This window comes from Triturus cristatus, chromosome 10 (genome assembly GCF_964204655.1).
Source record: "Triturus cristatus chromosome 10, aTriCri1.1, whole genome shotgun sequence".
NCBI classification, from domain to species: Eukaryota; Metazoa; Chordata; class Amphibia; order Caudata; family Salamandridae; genus Triturus; species Triturus cristatus.
The window spans coordinates 369605823-369632631 of NC_140593.1; the positions used below are offsets into that span (position 1 = coordinate 369605823).

Below are 26809 nucleotides of genomic sequence, written 5' to 3' on the forward strand. Positions count from 1 at the left end.
ACATCTGTGAACATTTTCTCAGTGGGTGCAAAACGCATTTCAGCATTTCTGTACAGATGTGATTTGCATGCTATAGGTACCGTATCACCTTAATTGAAAGTGATATAGGTGTACCCGGTTGGTCCAGCGACTACGCAGATCACCAGGATAGTTGTGTTGACACATGTGTGTAAATTCCTGGAAGCTAGAATGTCAGCTTGTATGAAACGTAAAATATCAATATGTTCCCGTGTCCAGTGTTGCACTGAAAATTCAGGTCTAATTAAATCGTAGAATGATTTTACCCTTTCTGAGTAATCAAAAAATGTAAGTTCTGCCAAAATTCAAAAATCCTAAAATGGATTGCAGTGTTTTCAGAGTTGTTGGAGGTTGGAGCAGCGCCCATTTTTCTAAAATAAATGTGTCACCAGGCTTTTGCCTTCACTTGATAACTTGTATCCCAGAAACAGAACACTGAGGTGGGCTATTTTTGATTTCATGAAATTACATTTGTAGCCCAGGTAAACAAACCCTAGTATTATGTAGTTCACTCTTACCAAATGTTCCATTAATTAATTGTCTGTCAGATAAATATTATCTACATAAGACACTGCCTCCTCATCAATACTTTGAAGTAACTGTGTTATTCTGGCTAAAAACAGCACAAGACTATTCTTATACCCTTGTGGTAAATGACAAAATTGCCTCTAAGACCCTAGCGCTGAAAATGCAGTCAAGTATCTGCTTCAAGGTGCTATATTTTGGCAAAAAAACATTTGAGATGTCTATTGTTGTTTTGTATTTATTGTGCACGATGTTATCCATTAGTGCAGCACTGTGTGCATTTTGTACTGCAAATGTGCATGTGAATGCATTTAAATATCTGTGATCTAAGACTAACAATATGAATTGTTGGGTTTCAATATTGGAAACAAAGGATTATTCATGGATGAAGTGCAATTCTCTATTACACCCTCGTACTAAAGTTGATCTAAGGTCTCCCTGACTTGTTTCTTTGTTTCATGTTTAATTGGGTACTGTCTCTGTGGTTGAGGAATTGTATTTAACTGGATCTCGTGATGAGGAGACTCATCATCCCATCCAAAATGATTGCGGTATAGAGCAAGCTTTAAAGCTGATGCTCACTCCTGCGTCTATACATTTTTCACTGATTCTGGTACGAGCTCGGAGAAAGCAGGTAAAATTACTTCTTCACCATTGGGCAATCTATTACAAACTCAGGTGGCCAATCCTTTTCAGCCAAATGAATGTCGTAACCATGTGACAGGTCCTCCCAAAAGAGATACTTCATCTGTCTTTGTATGTCCTCTTGTATCTGGAGCGTTATTTTGTGTAAAACGATGGGGGACTCTTACTTTTGTATCAGGTGTTTCTACCGTGATATACTCACTCAGCGCTACTACTTCCAGAAAATCCATGATGTTCTGGCGAGCTATTGAGACTTCTGCTGTGCTGTCCAGTATCATCACTGCCCATTCCCCGTTCAGAAGCAGAGTCCTAAGCAGCCTTGGCATGTCTGATTTAACCCCTGCTTCTTTTTTATTTTTGAATTGAGGTTTTGTGGATTTCTGTTTATCTTCTTGTGTGATGTAGTCTGAAGTGTGATGTGTCTCCCTTTTTGGCTTGACTAACTCTTCTGATCTTTGCTCTGGCCAGTTTTCTCTCTCCGAGCATTTCTCAGATTGATCCTGTAGGGAACGAAGGGAATGTGTATCATTATCTTATATCTGTCAAGTTTTCTAATGTTATCATGGTTTCTGAGAATGTATTTTTTTCAGTGTGCTCCTGTTGAGGAGACCCACTCTGTGATTGTTGTTTATTATTTTTCTGTTTATTGTCCCATTTCTTTTTAGAAGAATCGGGTGCTCTCTTAGAGACATCCTTTTCAGAATTACCCTTAATCACTGGTTTCCGAGTTCTGTGTCTCAGATTATCTCTTCCCAGGGAAGTGTGTGTTTCTGTGATAATCTTAAGTAACTCTCTCTCCTGTTGTATAGGGGTGAATTCTCTCCGGCTTTGGCATATAGCCATCGTGGCTGCATTCCCTTTTATGTTGCTGAACATATTTGCAGATACTTGGGAAAAATTGCCTATTAGTTTCAGCCCTAAGTCCAGGGCAGGTCCTGACCGATACTCATTCTGTATTTGTTTCAATACATCTGGTATTACCGCTATTGAAGGGGTGTCATCAGTTCTGGTGTAAATGGCCCAAAGACTGTGCCCCAATTGACACAATTGTTTATTGGGGTAGCCATCCACATTGGCAAGCAAATTGTTAGAATTATGTGTTTTTCCTGTGGACCCGTATGGGGGAAAAACGCTTCAAGCTGTGTAATTTTTTGTGCGATACAGAACTGTACTTGTTCCCAACTCGTGATAATTCTTCCCATTATGACTTTCAGTGTTTGAGGGCTGATACCCGTAGTAGCCAATTGAGGTTGTGCAGTCTGAGCAGCCCTCACAGGTTGAACTATCAGTATTTGCATTATGTACTGTGGATGATTTTTGTAAATTTTCACTAAATCGTCATATAGTGTGCGCATTTCTGCTGCTGCTAACCACTGAATGTCCGGGTATGGTGTATGCGAAGCTAAGGCCAGCTAAGTCTCTCCTGCTTTACTGAGCGGACCGTGTCTCATGTTTTCTATGGTGTGGGGGAGGGCACCTTTGAACCAATTTATATGCTCCTGGTAAGTTAATGGGGTTTTCATATGCACCTTTGGAAAGTATTCATCTGGTGTTTCATCTTCATTGTAAGTGCAAAACAGTTGCATGCGTGTGTCTGCAGCAGGGAATGTAACCCAAGATCAAAATACCTCTGCCGTGAATGCTTCATGTGCCTCAACCACTAAGGTCACATCTCCACCTGTTGTCAGGAGGCCATGTTGTAATAATTTCATAGTAACTGCCTGTCTGCAATTTTCTCAAATATTTAAGGTAGCTTCTTGTATTTGAACGTCCTGTTCATGTTCATACATTGTAAAAGTGAAAAAATGTTTTTTATGAAAATGAATTTATTGAGATTCTGTTTGTATATATGGGAATATTATATAATCCTTCACGCTTGATAAAACCTACAGCCAATACGTAGGATGTACCTACTCAGGCGAAACAGATTCCCTTTTCCCACTACGGCCGTCTCCGGTTTAATGTGAGTAGGGGTCTCTGAGAAAGAACGACTGAACTACTCCGATTCAGCTGTTAAATAAGTGCCGAACCAATGCTGGGCACCATGTTGTGTAGTTTCTACTAATCCGTAGGATCTGCACATTGCTTTGCAAACATAAACTGAGGACTTTGTGCCTATACTGGTTCTGGACACCCCGCAGGATATGTTTGGCTATAGACCAGCTAGCTCACAGTGCCACTGTAAGCCCCCTTACCTACCAGGGTTCAAACTGTTTCTGACAACCACTGAACTTGACAACCCCGACCACTCAGGGGTCATGTAAACAGTACAGAATCTTTTGCTCAGTCACTTGTGCAGGCTTTCTCTCAGAGAAGTATACAGAATACATAGTGGGACGTTTTAAATATATTTATTGAACCAATGCTATTCTTGAATAAAATACATGTGCTGCAATGATTTGGAGACAGAAGCAAACATGGGCCTGACTCTGGAATATAACCGCTCTCTTCACCAGAACCCACACCTAGACTCAGCTTGAGTGAGTCCTGGCCCTCCAAGTGGTGCCCAACCAGTCCTGGACCCTTGGAAAGGGTGCTGAAGGAGACCAGATAGGCAAAATTCAAAAGTGTGTTTTGGCTAAACACTGCTCTGACACCGAGGAGTAGACTGGGACCAGTCTGTTCGCCTATTCACTCATGGTGCATTGCCAGTTGAATTGACTTCACAGCTTCCCTTGCTATGTTCTTCTCTGAAGCAGCAAATCCGTTTCAGCGGTCCTTTGCCAAAGGGGTATCCAGCTTCATGGAACTGTCTTCGGCTACTGCCTCATCCCGCTGGAGATTTTTAACCTTCCTTTTAGAGAGTATGGGGCCGATTCACAGAACTAATCTGAGATAAAATCCTAAACTTACTACTTTTGGTATTCACAGAAGGTATTTAGTAGTCGTAAAGTTAGAACTCCTAACTTTACTACTACTAAACTGAGATAAAACCCTAAAGTTACTACTTCTGGTATTCACAGAAGGCATTTAGTAGTAGTAAATTTGGGACTCCTAACTTTACTACTACTAAATGCCTTTTGTGAATACCGAAATTCATAAGTTTAGGATTTTATCTCAGATTAGTTCTGTGAATCGGCCCCTAAATCCAAACTTAGAAATGTTCACAAAGGCTCGGACCCAAGCCTGTCCGTTGACGATGCTCCGTCCTCAGACACCTCTTGCAGCCATGCCCTGCTGAGTGTTATCTTCTCAGAACATTTTTATCAGAAATTCTTCTAAGACCGAAGGTAAGTGCTTACAGGGCCCAATGCACTTTACTTATTTTTATTTTATTTTGGGAGTTTTATATAGCGCTGGCTAGACCCGGAGGTATCAGAGTGCTTTACATAAGGTTCCACAGAAATTACAAAATTACATCAGTTACACGTTACATCAGTTACTAGAAAAACATTTCAAGAGTGTAGAAGACAAAATAAATGGAGCTTTGAAGGGTAAGGGGATGGGGTGAAGGGGTAGGAGGTAGATAGGATGGAGAGATGAAGGAGAGTCTGCCCAAAGTCCAGCTGGGTAGGTGACGGCCGGGGGGGAAGTCCACAGCCCATATCCTCTTTAACTTTCAGGTAGCTCCACCAGGCATCAGCCAAAGAGCTAGGTCTCAACAGGAAAAAGAATTAAAGAGCAAAGCGGAGGGATAAAAGGAGCAGAAAGGAGAAAGGGGGAGTGGAGTAAAGGGGTAGGAGGGAGAATACAACGGAGAGACAAAGCAAATTCTGTCCAAAGACCGGCTGGGATGGTGACGGCTGAAGGGGTAGTCAACACACCATCTCCTCTTTAGCTATCAAGGATCTCCACAGGGCATCGGTCAAAAAGGTAGGTCTCCACGGTCAGAGGTAGGTTCACAGATTCCGTATAATGATGAGTAGGCCGGATGGGGGATGTGTTATTATCCAAAAAACACAAAATCCAATCAGTGTGCCTTGTTGTAATAAATTGGGTTATTAGTTGAGCTTGGTGAGCTCCACTAAAGTAATAAACTCAATCCTTGTCTGGGTGAATCACGAAAGTCACTATAGAAACTTGTGCTTAACTCTCTGGTAACTTGGAGAAAAGCAGTGAGGCTTAACTTAGTGGCAACGTGTAAAGTATTTATACAACACTCTAGCAGTAATAAACTGAAAGCACAACAAAAGAATTAAAAATCTCTCACCAATTTAGAAAAAAGTGTCAAATTTAATAAGCAAAATGGCACCAAAACAACTAAAGTACAATCAGTAGAACCAGAGTTATGACATTTTAAATTCTAGGTAAAAATAGCAGCACAAAGTAATCAGATATCTCAGGTATCTGGTCATGCTGCAGTAGGTCAAAGATATGTTCGGGTTGGCCACAATAGAGCACAGGTTGTATACATAGACCAAGTTCATCCCAGTGAAGAAGTTTCCTTCTTTTAGTCTGTATCCATGTAAGGAGCCTCAGCTGGATCTTCCCATTTGCAGGGGCTGCACGTGGTTTGTTGTCAGTGCCAGGAGAAGTTATCACCGGAGCTTGGCATTGGTGTGAGATTCGGGCATGAAGAACAGCTCGTCTTTGGCGGAAGATGTAGCGACCCTTGCTGATGTGTGAAGCCCACTCGTGATCGCGAATAGTGCCAAAACCTCTGAAATGTCATCTGGAGCACAGGTATTGTATATATGAGATAGGAGGAATACCCTCTGATAGCAGCCAAGGGTCCAGGACCTACGGTGCACCTCTTGTGGATCAGGACTCCCTCCAGCATGGGCCAGCAGCAGCGCTCTGGCAGATCCAGGCAGTGCTGCTCAGCTGGGCAGTTGAAGAGAATCTTGTTGTGTCCCAGTAGCTCAAACAGAAGGTCAGCCAACTGATCCATGGAGTCAATTCTGGGGATCTTGGATTCTCGGCATGCAGGTCTTGTCTTCCTTCTTCAGACAGCAGAGCAGTCCTTCTGATTCTTCAACTGTTCCACAGTTCCAGGAGTGTCATGGTGAGAGGTTCTGAGGGTGCAGTTCTTATTCACAGTGCCAGTCTCTAGGTGGGGGATGCCTCCTCTGTCTAACCTTAATCTGTTCCTGGATCTGGCTCTAATCTGACCAAGGGGGACTATGGCACGCAGGTCTAGATGTGAGTTGCATTTATCAGTGGAAGGTCAGGCAGCCTTAGGAGTCAGGAAGGGGTGGACACAGCCCTCAGGCAACCCGTTAAAGCTCAGGAAGGGTGGAGTATAACCCTGAGTCATCCTGTTCAGGAAAGGAAAACCCTACCCCACATTCACGGCCATTTTGTCTCCATGTCTGGGAGAAATACACAGCACACCACAGGAGAGCCATTCACACTCGTGTGACCCTGGATTCCTGCAGAAAGGTACATTTGGTTTCGGGCTGAAGAAGGACAACTTTCTAAAAGAATAGTAATTTAAAATCCAACTTTACCATTAAAGAGGACTTTAGATTTCAACTAAAATGAATAAAAGAAGTATTTCTCTATCTGTTCCCAAACTGATGATATCACTTATTAAATGCAATAAGCTAACCCAGTGTTAGTCTATTGGAGAGATAGCCTGTGAAAAACAATTTTAGGAATAACATGCACTCTGCCCAATTAGTCTTTGGGGCCTTCCTTAGGGGATACTTAGGAGTAGTAAAAATGAAGGTGTAGGCAGTTTGTTAGTCCTAAAAGCCAACAAAAATAGATTCACCAAAGGAAGGCAAAAATCTGGGGTGACCCTGCAGAAAGCGCCGCACCCCACACATGCCTCAGCCACCAGCCATTAAAAAGAAAATAATTAAGAATATAACTTATTTGATTTTCAAACAAAACACTGGGGGGGGGATGTAGACTACGAAAGGATGCTGTGCTGTTTTGTATAATTGTTTACTGGGAGGTCATTCTATATTTGGATACTAGAAGGGGAAAAAACAAACAGAAGGGAGGAGTTGGGAGAACAGTGAGAGGGAGTTGATACTGTATTTAAAGGTAGTACAGTAAACACTCTTTGGTCCCTGTGTAAAAAATACAAAATCATAATTGATGATTTAAAAGATACTCAACTGTGCTTTGCACTTAACCTCTTCAGTGCCCATGACGAGATAGTCTCATCATGGAGCACGGTTGCGCTGTGCCCATGACGAGACTATCTCGTCATGAACCCCACCCACTAGTGCAACGCCCGGCACAGGAGGGGGAAAGGGCGTGGCACTGAAGGGGTTAAAATCCCCGAAGTAAAATCTCAAATTTGAAGCTCACTACAAATAGACATTACTAAAGCGTTGATTTATTCTTTTTTTTATTTTTTATAAATAAGTAATTTGGAGTAGGTTACCTTTGCAGTACAGCATATGTGGCTCCTTGCTGGTTATGAAATTCTCACAATAATATACAACTCCAACAAAGACTTGTGCAACTATGCAATTGAGAGCAGTTGTATGAAAAATTGGAAGCCATGTGAAATACATGAGCCCAATCTGCAGGATATGCATAATAACAATCATTTAACTTCAAGTTGATAGTCACAGGGCACTGTGGAGCTACAGCCTGCTGTTTCTCAACTATGATACTGCTTGCCTTGATTGTTGCAGTAGCGTCTCTAGAAGTAATTTTTTCAATGGCACACAAGTGGTCATAGATAAAATAGGTGGGGCTCCTACAACGGGCAATCATGAAGGCTGTGTGCACATAAGTAATATATATAAATATTCACTAACAAAAAACAAATGTTAAAGTGATTTTGCAGTTAGGTGATAAAGTTATACAAAAACTAACATTTAAAATCCAAATAGTCCCAGAAATTCAACAGTTATAGTTTACATAGCTAACTATCACTTGCACCGCTGCCATGAAGAGCTTATGATCTCACATATCACATCACTCATGGCATTTTAAATTACATCATTGATGACATCCCTGAGAACATCTCGAATGATGACATTTATGACATCACTGATGACATCGTCCATGCTACTGCTTTGAGATCTCGAATGATGATATTGATGATATCACTGACGACATCATCCATGCTCCTGCTTCATAAACCACGCTGTAAACCACTAGATTACTGTAAAGAACACAGCCTGTAGTAAAGGGCACACAAATATATAGCATAGATTGACTTTATGAACATGTGTGAGATAGCAAACGTATAGTACTGGAAACAAGCCTGATTCAGTAAGGTAAAAAATATATGGTGCATAATTTAGGTACCAGTAAAGTTTATACATTACTTTGTTTAAACAACTATAGACTGAGAGGAACTATTGTGAGTTGCAGATGTCTATTTCAAACATTTTGTGGGTTAATTCGAAAGCTTGTTGTCAAAGCATGTGTGAAAAACTAAATATTCTCCTTACATTATTCAGAGGTGCATTGCTGTGCACCTACTTAGTCCCTTGTAGTGCTATAACAATTTCTAAATAAGCCTAGGATTAATAAAGTGCAGATATGTATTTCCATTAGTTAAGTAAACATTCTGACACAATATATATTGTTAGATATGTAATCTGTGGGTGACTCACAGACTGTTCAAGTGGCAATATGCCTGTGTTGTTAGAATAGTTTGTGCCATTCTGCTCATTTCTTGAACATATGTAGAGTACTCTTCCATACTGTGGAGGTTGTCCATAGGGTCTGGTTGGGAAACGTCCATTACAACACAGGCATTACATCGCAATGCCTTTACAATGCAACTTTTACAATGCAAGTGCCTTTACATCGCACGCTATTACAACACATGCCATTACAACGCATGCTATCACAATACATTATAAGGTCAGTGTTAGACCTGTCTGCTTCTGAGAGTCCCCTCACACCATGATTTATTTTGTTCCCGCGTGCCTCCTAAAATTTGTCGCTTTTTATTTGTCTACCAGGACCTTTTTGTGTATTGTCCCATGGGGCTAGATGCTCCTTGACGCTCAGTTGCTCACCAAGTTCCTAGCACCTATGTACAAGGCGCCTGACGGAACCGGTGGCATTACACACTGAGGTTGTCAACCCTAAAATTGTGGACACCATTGTCCCCTATGAGAGTGACTCCCATTGGAGTCCTTCTGACCTCTGACCCTTTGGAGGTTTTGGCGCACTCTGTGTAACCTGCAAACCTGACAGGAATCCCCTCAGAAGTTACAAGTACACAAAATGGCTGCCTTAGGAAGCCCAGTATGGTGGCTCCTAATGACCAAAAAGACACCTTGGAAGGGCCATGTCATTGACACAGCCAGGGAAGGTTCTAGAACCTTCTGGCTCGTGCTGGCACCCCAGGGCACTGGCTATAAAAGGCCCAGTCCCTGGCGGTCATGATGAGAAAAAGTGGAGAAGAGAAGAAACATAGAAGAGGACTTGACACCAGATTGACACCTGCCCTGTTCCCCCCCCCCTGAGGCAGCTGATAGCGCAGGCCGAAGTACAGCCGAGGTTGTTGGCGTGGACCCTGTCTGGCGTTCCAGTCAGAAGCGCAAGCAGTGACCTCTCGCCTTCAGCGTCTGGCCAGCGAGTGCCCAATTGCCCCTCAGAGACTTTGGCCATAGTTAGAGCCTCCCCGCCTCCCCCAGCGGTGAGATCGCGACTGCGACCCTTGACAGGGCCCCTTCAACTTAAATGCCTCCTGGCGGGCGTTCGGATGTCTCCGAGCCCACCGCCGTCGAAGCGCTGATCGTGGACAGAAGGTGAGGTGCTGCGCTGGGGCGGGGAAAGGCTGGCCTTCATTTGGGCGAGAGTACCGTCTCTGCCCTGCCCGAGTGACTTGGGGACTGTTGTTGTGGCCGGGAGCCCCCCCCGTGAGTGAGATCGGAGGGAGGATCGCGGAGCCCCTGGAACCCCCCTTCGCCCTTGGGAGAAGGGCCATACTGACTGGAGCGCTTACTGGCGCAGCTAAAGTGAGGTGGGACCGTCTCTTCCCCTGAAGTTGCCGCATTGTTCCGGGACTGAGGTGCGGCTCCAATTTTGAACTGTGCGCGCAGGTAGTTTGACCCCTCCGGCAGCCCGTTTGACGGTCTGAGGACTCGTGAACTGAAGCTGCCTTCGGAGACCCCGCCTGCGTTGACAGAAGCGCACAGACTCCTCCGGCCGCAGTAGTATTAAACCGGCTGGCCGCGGAGTGTAATTGCCGTAGTCATTGTATGTCTTTATCTTCCAGATACACGCGCAATATGCTTTAAGTGCAACTAAAGGATTATCACGAGTATCTTGTGCCCAGAGAGCCCGAACCCGTGAACACTTCAAAAACTGTAAGAGCGCACATTCCGCATTAAATGGCAATCTAAATGTGTTTACCCTGAAAGTGATTAATTGGTGGCAGCGATACCAGTATGACCCTGAGATATTTATGTGAAACGATCGGTATCTAACTTGCTATGCAACTGTGATGTTTTGCTGATATTTATTCCAGTCATTGCTGATATTTATTCCAAATGTATTGAATCCTGATATTTATCCAGTATATTTATTTATTAGAGTCCAACCATTTATTCCTACGCAACCAGTACACAGCTAATCAAACCCATGTAAGAAAGGTGAATGTGATTAACTAATTGAACTTCTACCAACCCAGAGAACTTTTACATAAACGAAACGTATTTTTCTATAACAGTGGTGTGGTGTCCTTCTTTTTATGTGGTGTGCAGGGAGTTATTATTTGGTCATAGCCGGCTTAATACAACAGCCTTCTACCGCCTTGTCACTCGAGCCAAGCTACCCCCCCTTTGTGCTGGGCTTGCCCATCGCAGGTCCAACAGTCAGTAATGGAGAATTTTAAGTTTTAGGGTGGGTATGGGTTTTGGGGTAGTTGGGAATTGTAATTTTTACCCCTAAGCTATCCAACACTTTCCCTACTGTTGCACTCACTGGAGTGGGAAATGTAATTTTTACCCCTACGCTATCCAACACTTTCCCTACTGTTTCACTCACTGGAGGGCGAATAGTAATTTTTACCCCTACGCTATCCAATACTTACCCTATTGTTGCACTAAAAGTATTATGCATTGTAATGGTATGCTTTGTAATGGAATGCGTTGTAATGGTAGTTTTAAAAAATGCGTTGTAGAATCATGCAATGTAATGGTAGTTGCGTTGTAAAAACTGTGATGTAAAAGCATGTGTTGTAATTGTTTGTGTGGTAACGTCATATATTCGGTCTGGTTGTGCATGAATCATCATTGGATAATGTTAGTGTGAAGCTGGTCACCTAAAATTCTGTGTCACAAGAGGTATTTAACAGGCACATCTCAGTAAGCTAAATAATTACAAAACACTATTTTTGAACAGTTTTAAAGTTTTAATAAGTTGCTGATCTCATTAATAGTTACCCCCCATTAAGTTTCTTATCCACCTCAATACCAGTAAAAAACATATCTACTTAATTTGAATGCTTTCACAGATATGCTTTATATGCTGCTTGTTGCAGAAGGTTACCACTATCAGTACTACAGAAGATCTAGAAAATTAAGTCTACATGTACCTTGCTAAATACCTTCCAGTATGAAAAGATGGTAGCAAACGGTCATGTGTTGCGTGATGCCATCAGTGATGTTATCAATGATGTTATTTAACATGCCATGACTGATGTAATGTGGGTTCATAAGCAATTAGCTCAGTAAACTATAATTGGTGATAACAGTGGTTATTTTTGGGTGTGTAAATGTTATTTTTTGTATTATTGCAACACCTAACTATAAGATAAGGTCACTTTAAACTTTGTTTCTTTCAGTGGGTTTCTAGCGTTTTATTACCGTAAGCTAAAATTGTATTACCCTACCTAACTGTAACGTCCATTTATTTTTTTTTTAATGTAAGGCAAGATCTTATTACCGTATATTTCTGTAATGATGTCACTTTCATCTTTTTCTTTTTTAGTGAATTTCTCTGACTTTTTGATTATATTCACCCAGTTCCCCCACTGAGCACAGCATTTGACTGTGTGCAGCAGTGAAATAGCTCATGGCATAACCGCTAGTCAGGCCCTGTGCACAACTCCCATGGGTTTTGACTGTGTGCAGCAGTGAAATGGCTCAGGGTCCAACCTCTAGCCAGGTCCTATGCACAACTCCATGGGCAGTTAACCCCCACACATCCTAACCCCATATTTTACATATTTATGTTATTTATTTATGTTTGCTGTACTGCTGCACAAGCATCACCCTAATGTGTGGCTGAACAAGGCAATCTTCAATTATTGAATGTTTCACCCTTTTTCTGTGCCCGCTTGATAGATCACCCCAAAGCTTTCCAGGAAGGAGCTGAGGGGAATGAAATCTTGTTTGCTAAGTTTTGTGATGATTTATCAAGGGGCCCAAATTTATAAGAAAAACCAAAAACACTATCCTTTTCCTATATAAACTCTATTTTACTGTAAACGTACCCAGAGGTGACTGCCAATGTAATATTTATTTATATATATTTGTAGAGGTGAAAGTACTCTACCGTGTGTCTTATTCACAACAATTCTCCACTTCACACTACTTTCTTCTTCAGTCTCCCATCATTTTTATGAAGCCCTCCATCTGCTTACCCACACTTTATCTCCTTCTTCTTCCACACCCTGTTTTCACTGTCTTCTGTACATACTTCCTTGCATCTTCTTCCCCCTCACCTACGCCACACACAATGCACATGCTCAAATGCTCAAATGTAAGCACACTGCCTTTTCTTTATCTTTCATACTGCCAATATTATGACAGCTCTGTACCTCCTTTACAAACTTTCACTTAAAAGCACATTTACAATTGGTACAACTGACCATTGCTCTGTGTAAAGCCAAGGGCTGATCCTGAATCCCTCTATGACACCCTGACAAGCACTGTGAGCAATTTGCTCTACTTTCGGCTTGAACTTTACAACTCTCAATCGTTGCCCAGTATTAACAGCCACCCACAACCTGAACTCTCACAGGTATATAGAAACAGCACTTTTCTCAAAAAGCACTATCCATGATTAATATTTTGCATGAAAACAAAAACTCAGAAACACATTCTCAAAAAAATCAAATACTCTTAGGGAATTCAAGAGTAAGTAAAGACTGAAATGTAAACAGGAAGAACAGCTCTCCTCCCTGGCTTAGAGGCCAGTGCCTGTTTTTGCTGGCTGCAGCTGTCACCTTAAAGTGCGTCACAAGGATGGGCTAGGACAATTACAGATGGGGCACTGGCCCACCAGTCCCACCGACTGCCTTCGCACAGAAACGTCATGAGATCACTGTGAGCTGGATATGGAATTTGTGAGCTTTTTTTTACCATGCTGCTTTCAGGGCGATACCTGGTAGAGGCATTCCAAAATGGTCAGTGAGCTGCAGCAGAAAATGGAGCGGCTCTGCATAGCTGCCATTTACCTCTAAGCATGAAAGTATTGGTGCTGTCTGATTAATAGTGCTGTCATTGAAATTATCAATCAAGCTCAGATTCCTCTCAACTTGGTTGCTTCTCCTTCTCTTTTGGCCTATTCCTTCTGCTGGTTTGTTAAGGTTTTCAACAGGCAACCTCTTTCCCATCTCTAGTAATGCAACAAGAAACAAAGATTAACTTTATCTGCAATAGTACTTTTAGCAGGTCCACTCAGAGAAATGTTATCTTAAGAGGGAAGACTACAGTCTCAGAATAATGGAGCTCTGTATAACTCACAAAGCCAGGCTGTCACGGCTTTGCCTGCAAAGCAGATGCTGGCATTGGAACTTGTGGTGGCCGAGCATACCTCAAGGTGTGTAGTTGATGCCATTGTTGACATTTCTTGTGGTCAAACACACCTCCAGGAGTGTGGAGGAGCACAATGTCTTTTTCAGGCTTTGCCCCCTCAAAAACTTGGTATATAATTTGTCTTTTGTTTTTAGCTGTCTGAATTGATGGCAACATTCCAAACTCAATGTTCACACTTTCAGACCATTGCTGTTCTCCAAACAAGGGCTTTACCATGATGCAGCCACCCCACCACACTATTTTGGGTTCTCAATATAAGATCTTTTGGGCATCCATAGGACTGACCCCACTGCTGAAGGTATATCATGAGCCACCTGACACATGACGATATAGCAAATATTAGCATCAATTCCATAGACACTCAGCACCTAGCTCTCGGCAATGCTATTTGCGCATAGGTTGTGTAGGCAGCATCAAGAAGCATCAAGCATGATAATAATAGTATGGCTACTTGTCATGGAGTAAAAGGAGCATCTAGAATAGGACAATTGCTAGAGCCTAGTTATCCCTTTCATTAGGCAGCCGCAACCTTACCCCTGGGTAATGCTGTCTGTGGCAATGAATGCAAGCATTTCCCTCTGACTGCACCTCTGTTAATGACTAGTGAGCACGTCATCTCTGGTCTTTAAAACCAGAAGTAGCGTTCAAGGGCTCTTCCATCAGCACTTGTGCTGTAAACCCCTCTGAGTGCAGTCTCTTTACTCCCCTCCCAGCAATTTATTTGCTAAAAGTTAAGATTTACTAAAAAATACTTTCATATACTTAACCAATACTGTAGTGCTCAAAGGTCAACTTCAAATGGTGCTGTTATCAAGGCAGTTGTTAAAGTCTAGGCCCATTTACACAATTTCTTTCCAGAGAAGATAGGCCTTTCTAGTAGAGTGAGCGGTGCAAGGAATCAAATCACTGGTTATCATTTCAATACAGTGCAACCAGTGTGGCTACCCATCAATCCACTCAACTCTTTGATCTGAGTTTAGTAAGTTCAGAAACAAGTCAATGTAGATCATTCTCCATAAAATCGTATAAAAGTACTAAAAGATCAGAGAAAAGCCAAATCTCCTTAAGAGATGTACCCTATATAGTACAAAGCAAATGAATAATTCGAAGAAAATGACGCAGGTAATTAGAAAGAAAAAATTAAGGTTGAATTGCATCAGAAGATTCTCCTTAATGAGCATAACTAACCTAACTTTCCCAACACTATTTTAATAAGGACAACCCCTAATCTAGAGCATTGAGTAAAGACATAATTCGAATAAAGAAAGGAGAAAGGTGTCAGCCATCAGAGTCTTCAGTAGAAAACATTCTGACGATTGGTCAAGTGGCTTAAAGCAACACAAGCAGTAGCATAAGTTTGCCCACTAAGGAAACCCAAGATGGAATCTCTTCCTAACTAAAACACAGCACATAATATCTGCCGTTGACTCATGTGGCCCCTCCTTGGGAAAATTCCATAGCTCTGGTACAACTAAATGCTTCAGCACCCCTTCTCATCCAGACAGCATGTTATCTCTTCTTGTCCTCAAAAATTCCTTTCCATGAGAACTCCTCTCCTTGCATGTTACCGCGATTCCCTTGACCGACACTTCTTTCTCATGCTTTGCTATCTATTAACAAAAACTCTGTTATTATAAATAATGCTGCTTTTCCACTACTGCAATAGAAACAACTCAGCAGTGTACATTCCATGCTTGAAGGTTAAACGTGAGTTTCAAAACATAATGTGAGCAGAAACTGAACAAATTTTTCTTGAGGACTAATTTGCCAAGTAAACAAGTGAGAGGGTTACAGAATCTGCGCATCCTTCTACGCACAAAACAAATGCAATTGCTCAAGGCACAAATAAATGCAATGAATCATAAATGTCTCAGTGTAAATGCATTTGCACATGATTAATTCAAATTACATGTATAAATGTTAAACATTAGTTGTATACATACTAATTAAGTATTTCACAATCCGACATTTTAGGTTATTCTTCCCCTGTCACGTTAATACATAAATTGTCATGTAACATTATTAATCACATTCTAAATACATATATTTCAAACACAACACTCTTTAGTATGAACTGCTCCACCCCTTTTAGTGCATTAGTTACGATAGAGTATATTTTAGTGCTGACTATGCGAGAGTTTGATGCACTCCTACATTATCTCTAAATAGGATCAAGAAAACTGTTCTTCAGTCAACCAAAATACATGCTCCCTAAATGTAAGGGCTTATAAAAAAACTAAAAAAGGACATTTATTGGCACTTATCAAACTTAATTTGGTTCTCATCACATTTTATGGCGTTATGGGATGAGCGGTAGTCCAATGTCTTTGATATTCTCTATAAAAATGAAGATATCTAAACAGCTGGCTGGGTTGCTCTACTGTATTTAAATCACCTCATGATTAAATATCGCAGTGAATTCATCTTCAGCAAATGCCAAGATTTAATTTGTAATAAACATTTGAAGGCACGGACGTTACATCATGTCTTATTTATTAATGTATTTTATTTAGTGTCTTTGCTAGATTCCAGACCACATCCTTCACAAGATACATCCTTATTATATTTATCAGGAATAACCTAGGAACACCCGAGCAATATAAAAGATGAAACTGCTGGTGTTTCCATCAGCAAGACATTGAATCCTTGTACTGGGGTGGAAAGTTGTCCTCTCACGCCTTCGTCACACGCTGGTGGAAGTCAGGATCACTCTCTTAGTTCATAGCGGAAAGGTTGAGTCTAGGTCCAGTACAATAAAATTATTTTACAATAAATACAAGAATGTCAAGCTAGAATTGTCCTTTTGTATAAAAGAACACCACTAACACTTTATTAATACAGTAAAAAAAAATCAATTTGTAGCTAAAATAGTAAGCAAGTATTCTAATTTGAACCAATCCAATAAAGCAACAAAATAACTGCGAAATGCACATTCAACACTGCATACACACAAGTTTGTAAACAAAAGTTATCACAGGAACATCCACGTTCTCCTGCTAAAATATGGTAACTTGTAAAACCATATTTTTAGTCAATATCCAGTCACGAACAATAGAATAAATAAAAGCACTAAATATAATTAATACAACCCATGGGGGAGGGAAAACAAGAAACTAATACAGCCGAATTAAGTGCATCAGCATTAACACTTAAGAGCTGTGGGATCAGGAAATTTTTTTATATCCCGGGTTTAGGATCAGAATTATGCTGTATCTTGAGTATTGGGTACCACGTGACCTTGCTTCCCTATGTAGCTCTGTACTAAATTGATTGATTGAATGTTTCGGTACATTTATAACACACACTAATGGTGGGTCAGGCAGCATTCGGATCCACAGGTTTGTGCCAGCTGTCCAAAGGGCTTTAGATCATGCAGGACCTCTTTGAGGAATATGGCGCTAGGAGGTGCACAGGCCAACTTGGTGATGAACCTTTGCACAATAAGGCAGTGTCAGGGGATTACCTAAAGCTTTGTCCCAGTCTTAAGGAAATGACCCTGCTGTTGTTCACCCACCATAGTTAGAACAGCGGGGATCACAGCAATGAACACAGCTACCACCACGGCAAGGATGGCAACTGAAATTGCAGCAGTGATCGCAGCTTTCACCAAATCCAGGAACCGCAGTCGACACAATGTTAGAAGCAACAACGGTTACTAGTATGCCAGGTACATCTGCAGTGAGCAAATTACAGAAAGACTGCACTTGCCAATACTGCATGAACCACAGTAGCAACGACAGCTGATGCAAACAAGCATTGGCATAGCCAATAGGTCTCACCTTTACGACCTTATAAGGACCTTATAAGTGTTTAGCCATGCAGCACATTATCCTGGGTGCTGTGCCGCTCGGAACTGAATTGCTATACAATTGCTACACACTGGGGCATGCAGTCAAAGGAGGCGTTGGTGCAGATGTTAAGTTATGGTTGTGAGCGTGATATGGGGTGAGTGAAATCTTTTTGTGTAGCAGTGGAGGGAAGCAGGTTTAAAGAGCTGTGGAAGAGAAACGGGTTGTCAAATGCTGGCTGCGCTTGCTGAAAAAAATACTTGTCCTGGTAAGAAGGGAGGCGGAGGCGGAGGTGGTTACGGTGGGGAGTGGTGAGCAGAGTCGTGCTGCGGCTCTGGACAGATCAGCAATGGCTGAGAGAAGGAAGAGTTGTGGTGCGAGAACAGGGAAGAGGATGCATTAAAAGGAGTGGAATATAGAGGGGAGAGGAAGATAGGAGAAAGCACAAGTGTCCGGACTGAGAGGTGAGCAGGAAGGAGGGAGAAGTGTAAAAGGCCGAAGTATGCAAGAGAAAAAGACCTGGAAGGGTGGGACGTTGTAAAGGGTGAGGTAGGAAGCAAGCGTGTAAGATGGATGGAAGGCTTGGTGTAGAGAGAGAGGCAGATCGAATGGCAAGTCAGAGAGCTGAAGGAGAGAGAAATAGGGGAAGAGAGACCGGGAAGCAGCGGAGATGGAGAGAAGATAGGGGAAATGTGAATAAAAGGTGATGCAGGCAGTGGGCTGCTCCTGTCTCAGGGTGCAAGCGGTCCATCGGGAGAGATCAGAGCTTCAGGTGCATAGGGAGAGCTGCTCTTGGCTCAGGGTGGGCACAACAACATTGTGGCGTGTGAGCACTTCACCTGCCACAATTAATGAGTGACTTTGCTCAATGTGAGTGTTCTTATCCCACCACAAGCGAGGAGGCATATAAACAGTAACCACAGCAGAGCTAAATGCTTGATGTGTACATAGGGTGATCGCAATCACTTAGCTTGCACAGGCAAAGAAGAAGGCAGAAAAACGCCACTGGGCAATTAAGGCAAAAGCTATGGAGAAGAAGTATGTAGTATGCGTAATAAGTATATTGGCTGGTCACTGGAACTTAACAATAGGACCTTGTGTTTTAAAATGAAACCCATTGTGTTACATCCATTACGGTCTTCTGATTAGATTGAATTCCAGTGAAACAGTTTTAACTTCCAGATCTTGCGGGAGAAAAGGTGTCCATCTTTTATTCTTCATACCACTTCACACATCATTAACGGACACCCCCCTGCAGGGGCTCATGATATTCTCACACTCAGATTTGCATGATATTTGAAGGTCTGATTATTGCATGCTCTCTTTCAGACCCCTAATATAGTACCAATACTAGGGTGACAAAAACATCTCATATGTAGGCAGGAAGGACGCTGTTCGTGTGTACTATGTAAATGATCTAGAATATTAAGAATAACAAATACCCACAGGATATACGTTTTTTCTAGGAAAACCTATATGATTGTTGCTTTTCACATGAAGGTGGCGTTTCAGCTGCCAGAAAACTGATTTTCTTGTTAAGTAATGTTAGTAATATTGATAAACATTTGCTTGTGATTTCAGGACAGAGTCACAGCCACGCTCCTCCTCTCCCCATTCCATCCCCTGTTGCCGGTGGGACTGCCAATAATTGCAAAAGTTATGGACCATTAAAGAATTAAGATCTAAGGTGGAACAAATAATACTCAAATAAAAAAAAAATCCCCCAATCCCCTGTGCAAGCGTGCTACCAGTTGCAAATTAACAGACATTGTAGCTCTTTAGAATTAATGGAAACAGGAATGACATTCGAGTTAACATGACAAGAGCATAAAGAGATATTGAACTACGATTTACAATGCGAGCGTTGGAAAAATTTTGCATAGTGCATCCAACTAATGAGGGCACATTCTGGGGGAGTGCAGAAGTTGTTGTTACATACTCTCCCTGTTTTAGGGACTCCGTTGGCCAATAAAAGTAAATGCATTTCTGTGTGGTATCTCTAAAATCGATCTAGCGCAGACGTACTCTCCTTTCACGTTAAAGTTTCATCAGATACAAGACAACACGGGGTAAAAAAAACACGACAGGCTTTTACCATCTCTCACATTTTAAATGACCAAATGTTGTTGAGAAAAACGGCAAATGCTAGCAGTCAGCGATAACACATGTCACCTCCAGAGCCACCACCACTGCGGGACCAGTTGAGCCAGGGGAGGTGGGGCAACAACTGATAGAAAGGGGCCATCAAAGGTCTGGCAGCCACGCTCCAGCTGTGAGGGCAGGTAGGTAGCGTCAGGAGTACCAACTTCTGCAGAAGATCCCAACAGACACCGAGGGGGAGGAGAGCGGGGCTGAGAAAACAGATCTGGCTGGGAGAGCTGGAAAAGCTGTGCTGGATCTCCACCCTCTACATAAACAGCATAGGTCTACTTGCCTGCGGAAAGGCGGGGCACAAACAGGCAGCCGCAATGAGGGCGGTCGCCTTAACCTGTAACCCTGGGGGCACACACTGCCACACGGTGCTCTAACTCCCACATAGAAGGATTGCAATAAAACAGCCTCCCGGTCCCCAGAGCCACAGGAGAAGCTTACACTCCGCTTGCAGCCTGACCTCCCAGTGTTAGTGCTACGACGGAAAAATCTTTCCTGCAGCGCTACCTCACACTGCAATACAATAACACTCTGTGGATGTGGTTATGCATACACGTCTCCCCGAAGCGTGGTATACAGTATTTCTTCTGGATAGTCAAAAAATATTTAAATTGTAGATACAAAGGAAGAATACTAAAGGCAGCGCTCTGCTCAATCGGTGTAAACTGGTAGTCCCAGCACGCAGGTAACGCAAAATTTTGCTATTTCACGCTTCCCATCAACCCGACCACACGCAACGAGCGCAAGATACTTTACCATTCACTTAGACAGACTGCACCCTTAGCAAACACAAGTTTACGAGCCTCTCCCATGCAAGAGAAAACCTAGATAACAGGTTCTTAAGTGGATGCAACGGCAAAGTTTAAGTTTTGTTTTCCTGCCCCCCTGCGTCCTTAGAGAAGGGAAAACTTAGGAAGGGGAATTAACACTGCCCAGAAATGGCTAGGCTATGTTACCGACTTTTCGGTGCGCTGTTAACCGAAAGCACGCACTTTCAAAGAGACTACCTACTGACGAATGACACTTGCACAGAAGAAAGAAAAACAAGTGGGAGGGGTGGGGGGAGTGCGGCCCAGAGCACGCATAACGTTTCCCTTGCGGGAGCGAGCAAGGGCACCATCTGTTTGAAAGTTAATTACAAACAAATGGTTACAAAGCTCACTCCTGCAAGGGAATCGACAAACGTGCACGCGTTGCCATTGAAAGCAATGCAATGTGGGCACGTTTTTGGCAGAAAAACTGAATTGATTTCTAAAGGTCTCCTCCTATGCACCGCATGTGCGCTGCGTACGCGAGACCTAAAAAGTGACCACAGAGCTACATAAGTTGCCAGTACAGGAGGTTCCAAAGCAGAAGCAACAGCTGCCCAAACAGCAGGAACCATAGCTGCAATTACAGCAGGGGCCACAGCACCAACCGCTTCTGCTACCAAAGCAGTGACAAGAGCAACAACATCTAACACAACAGCAGTGACTACAACTATTGAAACTGCAGGGACCACATTAAGGGCCACCACTGTCTCCACAGCTGAGACTAAGTCAGGGACACACAGAAGTAACACTTGATACCAAGGCATTCAACAGAACCATAGTAAGTAATCAAATCAAGAACCACAGCACAGTAAACAAAAGCTTCTACAGTGGAAGAGACCTCAGAAGCAAAAGCACCCACTAGCAGAGCAACAACTGTTGACACCACAGCATCAACAGTCTGTGCCACACACCATCGGCAAAATGCATTGCTATAGTTGAAAACATAATTGAATTGGCCTTGATCCTGCACCAATAGGAACAGTCCATTCTAAACTGCTAAGCAGCTGTGCCCCATGAACAATGCCCCAAACCAGATAAAACCTTGCTGGGACTCATGGAAGCAAAACGCTAACGCTTGTGGAACAGCAAAGCACAAGAGTCCAGTCTAGTCATACCCTTGCAATTTATGGCGTTCCACTGAGAAAAACAAAGAAGCATTGGCAAAAAACTGATAGGTCTTTAATTTTCCATTACACTTAAGTACAGACATGTTCATCTTTGTGTGATTTGCCTTTTTTGCCTCCTATGTCCTTTCCATTGTGTTTTTTTTGTAATGCCACAGGTATTTGATTCCTTGAAACAAATTAAACAGTCACATAGCACTTTTTAGCTTTCCCAACAGCCGTTTTAAAGGGATGATTAGTAATTTTTGCCGCAAGAGCATTCTTTTAGTTACTGTGCTGGGTGAAAAGGGCCTTGTGACGGTATTCTTCTCTGTGAGTGTAGTGCGATATTGGCATAGCATGTACTATGGCCAAATTATAGGGACGTTTTAGTAGGTGGAAGAATTGTTTTGATTGTGGCTAGCTTGGCCGAATGTTGTCAGTTTTGAAACAAAATAATATGGTGTGCATTGGTGAGTGTATTTGTTTTGTATCTTGCCAATGTGCCTAATAGTGGTTCAGTGTACTAAATGGAAAATATGGTAAACAGTACATAGAACTTTCAAAGAAATTAAAATGCCTTTTTCTCTAAAACTATATATAGATATACTGAATATTAAGATTAGAACTGTCTTCCAATATGTACATAGAATAATAAAAGCATTGAGGAGGCACTTTTGGTGAGCTATTTTTTGAAGATACCTTATTCAGCAAAAACAAGGAGTTATGGGCATGAATATGTTTGTTTCGTGACGTAGGTTTCCTCGCTGAACTCAATATTCTATTCTTTTGCTCTTAGGTGTCGCATCAGCCGCATCTTACAGGCATCCCGAGGCTATGCTCTTCTCATTGGAGTGGGTGGCAGCGGCAAACAAAGTCTATCAAGGCTTGCGGCCTACATCAGCTCGCTTGAGGTCTTTCAGATCACGCTAAAAAATGCCTACGGGATTCAAGAACTAAGGGTACATACGGTTGCATGTCATTCACCCAAAGTAAAAAATACAAGTATTTCAACAGGTTTTTTTCCAATAATGTGAGAACAAATATGTATGCAAAGATTGATCACTTACAAAAGATTTACAAGAGTGCTTCTTTCTTGCTATGTTTGTAGAAAGCTTTAACTCTCTTTCTGAGGTTATTTGATGATCATGTTCATGAGTCTGACATCACATGACCATATCACTGGACAGGAACCATTGCCACCCCAACACTGCGTTCCAAATTGTTGTCATCCTTTGACAACCCCATCCACCACAGTCACCTACCCTTTATCACTCCACCACACAATTACATGACAGAAGTGTGCTGCCACCTGCACAGCCACACTAACGTCATCGATCAATACATTATCACCACCAATCATTTCACAGAACACACTATAACTACACTAACCACCACATCACACAACAACACTTGCTTGCCAATACCACTGTTGGGTAGGGCACCAACACTTTCCTACACTACCTTATTAAAATCAAGCACCACCATCAAAAGCATAAAAACGTCTTACTGAGGCCATGCCTTTAAAAAATGAGCTATATTTTGATTGTACTACTGTAAAAACAGAGATGGCTACAGTAAAAAGACCAGCTAAGTGTGGCCACGTTCAGCGGGGAAGCTCCAGAATGAAGCGATGAAGCAACCAGGGTGCCACCACTATCTTCACACTTAGCTTGCATAAATGGCTTGGCCCTCGGTTTGTTACTCCGTGTTACAAAAGGATGTCTAGTAACCTAGTCAAAAATACATTTCGAGGAGAACACCTCTTACGGTTTATATTGGAAAGGTTGTACACTTTCAACAAAAAGAATTGTTGAGATATGGGAGACAGCTGTCTGTGCTTTAGGGTATTAGTTTTATGATCGAAGGTGTTCTGGGAAGAAAGAACAGTATTGGAGTGTAGTATTATTAGACGGTCAAATCTCGCAAAATTCATGTATTTTGCCTTATGGGGATATAGCAATTGTTTGTCTATTTCGCAAAATTATCACCACCGGCAACTTCTCTCCCTCTTATAGGACAGGTTCATCCCCTGAGCTACAATGGCAAACTATTCATAGTTTTCTACAACAGAAAATAAGCTGTGGGTGCTCTGCATTACCTACATTCCCCATATTAGTAAACAATCCCCCCCCCAGCAGTTTTTTAAAGATAAATTATTCTTGGGACTTATTCAGTAATTTATTTAGAAATAAGAAAACAGGGAATGCAAAAAAGGTCAGAATAAACCACCAGGTTGGCCAATCAGGATGCATTGCACTTTCTAGGGATGCTGGGTCTTTCATGGACCATTTGAACACAATTAGAATCGCCAGCCTCAGGGGCCTTCTCTCCTTTCCATCAATTTGCAACTTGATGTTCAGATATGTTCCCTGTCTACGACTCACAAGACACTTAAGATTTTTGCTTCAATTGTCCAGGGTATTTGATTGCTGTTCTCAGTGAAGAAATGGCCCATTTCAGAAAACTTGCTTTTAGCCGGTTGATGCACAAGGAAGCAGAAAATATACCTTGGTAGAAATATGTAATACTTGTTGCCCCCGAGAGAACATGCTCTTCTGGAAACGCTTTGTGATGTTTTTCATGTAAAGGAGCTTGTGGTATAGATTAGGTCAAATTAAGTGGGTTACATGCTGGAGGACCGAGTCATTTTATATCTATACTGTGAACACAGTACACTGCAAGGAAAGAATGGTTGAGAAATACTACTTAAACCATGTAGGCAAATTTATAACTTGTTATGAGTGACAACGTAAAATGATGCGGTAATACCGTATGGTGATTAAGCAAAGCTGCCGCGTTTAAGGCGGTGATATCACGTTTTTCTAGTAGCAAACATGAAATATTGCATTTTACACACACAGATTTAATCAGGTTTTACCTGCTGAACGTTTGTAGGTAACATCATGTTGTCAGGATAATAGTACAGCACATGGTGTAGTTGTGGTTCAGGTGCAAACTCCTACTGACTCCCAAATCTGGATCACCATGAACCCTCAGATTAAAGGCCAATGTATATTTTACTGCCTTGGTGTTTTTTAGGTCTGGCATTAACCAAGACCTGTTGATTTTACTAAAATGATATGTATAATATACTTAATTAAAGGGGCTTTCAGCCAGCCCTCTTTATCCATTGGTCTGTTGTCATTCAAATAATGTTGCTTGTGCCCACTACATCATACAGCATGGGGCAATGGGTCAGCCTACTTAAGCCACTGGATACCTGCCCTTTCAGTGGCTGCATCTTGTTCATACACAAGAAGGCCATGCCGTTGTTTTTGTTTTTACTCTATTACTTTAGTGTTGCCTTTGTGTTTAGAGCCTGATAGCAGGGCACTTTTGAAGTAACCAAGGCACATCCAGACTTGTCAGTTCCTGCCTCTCACTAATGGTGTTCTAAATGTCTTTTGGAGTGCCTTATTGTTTATCTCACTACTTCGATTTCACAGGATTACAGATTGTGCCCATTTGAAACTGTTCTGTACTACATTATGGGTTCTTTCTTTTGTTCTTGCCTTCTTTCTTCCTTCCTTCTTTCTTCCTTCCTTTCTTTCTCTTTTCTCCTTTGTTCTTTTTCATTTTTCGTTTTCTTGTATTCTTTTTCTTTCCTGTTGTCTTCTCTTCCTTCATTCATTCTTTATTTTTTCTTTCTTGCTTTTTGCTTTCTTTTGTGCTTTTCGTGCCTTTGTTTTATTCTTGCCTTCTTTGTTTCTTTCATTGTTTTTCTTTTTCTCTCTCTCTTTCTTTCTCTTTCTCTCTTTTCCTCTTTCTCTTTCTTTCTTGCTTTTCTTGCCTTCTTTTCTTGTCTTCTGGCTGTGTTTCTTTCCATCTGTTTTGCCTTCTTGGTTTCTTGTTTTTTCTTTTTTCTTTTTTCTTGTCTTCCTTCTTTTTTCCTTTGATTGTTTTTCTTTCCTTCTTTTTTCCTTTGATTGTTTTTCTTTCCTTCTTTTTCTTCTTCCTTTCATTCTATCTTGCCTGATTTCTTTCCTTCTTACTTGCTTTTTGCCTTTGTTCTTACCTTATTTCTAGGCTTCTTTCTTTCCTTCATGTTGTATTTTCTACCTTCTTTCTTGCATGTTTCGTTCTTGCCTTTTGTCTTTCTTGCCTTATGTCATGTATTTCTGTCGTTCCTTCTTTCTGTCTGTCTTTCTTTCTATTTCTGTCTCTTTCTTGCCTTTTTTCCCCTTTTTTCTTTCATGCGTTCTTTTACAAAGGCAAGACAATACCAGCCAGTGCCAGACCCCATTGACTTTTGTAGTTCTGTGTTAGCCAAGACCTTTTGTTTTAATAAAATTATCACATATAGGGGTCTTCATCCAGACTTCATCCATTGGTCTGTGGTTGTGTCAATCACGTTTGTCAAGGGGGCAATGCTTTAGCTCACTTCAACCATTACTGACTTTGCTATAAGTTACAGCAAGCAGTCCTTTCACAAGGAGCACATCTTCACACAAAGTAGTTTCCATTCGAGTCAGAGAGTACTATGATAGTGCATGTGCTTTTGAGACCAAAAAACATTTTTGCCTTTAGCCAATGTTTTATTTTGCATTGATGAGGCTCCGGCAGGTTCTCGAACAATAAAACTTTGCAAAAACCATGAGAAAAAAAAAATGCCAAATTTCTAGGGCCCAATGCCACACCTATTGGCTTTGCCAGTACTTGTTTAAACATGCAATGGGCACCTCCATAAAGCACGGTCGGCTGCCTTTTAGGGCAATCTAGCTGGACCTGAAGGGCTGGTCGGACAGGTCAGTGCATGAGGCTTTTTTAGGGCTGTATGTGGGCATGTTAAGCGGTCTTGTGGGAAGTTTTGTCCTGTAGACACGTAATTTTACAAGCATTACCTGTAGCAAGCACAAATGCATACAATCTCCGATAGGTGGGGGGGGGGGTACTTTTATTTTAATTCAGGGGCCGTTTTCTTTCTTAGACTGACCCTGCAATAATGCAACAACAAATTAACAGTATAGATGTTTATACACTTTGCACAGGTTTCCTTAGATTAGCAATCCATAGTTCTCACCTAACGGTGTGAAATTTGCTGTTCGCAACCCTGTAAATGTACTCCTGATAGCAAAGTTTTAATATTTTGGGTTTAATTCCAATTAACATCTGAAAAAGAAATATGCGTA

The 26809-nt window shown here is 41.8% G+C and overlaps 1 protein-coding gene across 1 annotated transcript in view; it reads left to right on the forward strand.

Moving 5' to 3' along the window:
- Positions 1-26809, forward strand: part of DNAH11 (dynein axonemal heavy chain 11) — a 3007685-nt gene that overhangs the window by 1677688 nt on the left and 1303188 nt on the right. Inside the window, exon 52 of the mRNA XM_085631597.1 lies at positions 22477-22639. Coding sequence (XP_085487723.1) covers positions 22477-22639 — 163 coding nt within the window. The remainder of the gene's footprint in view (positions 1-22476; positions 22640-26809) is intronic.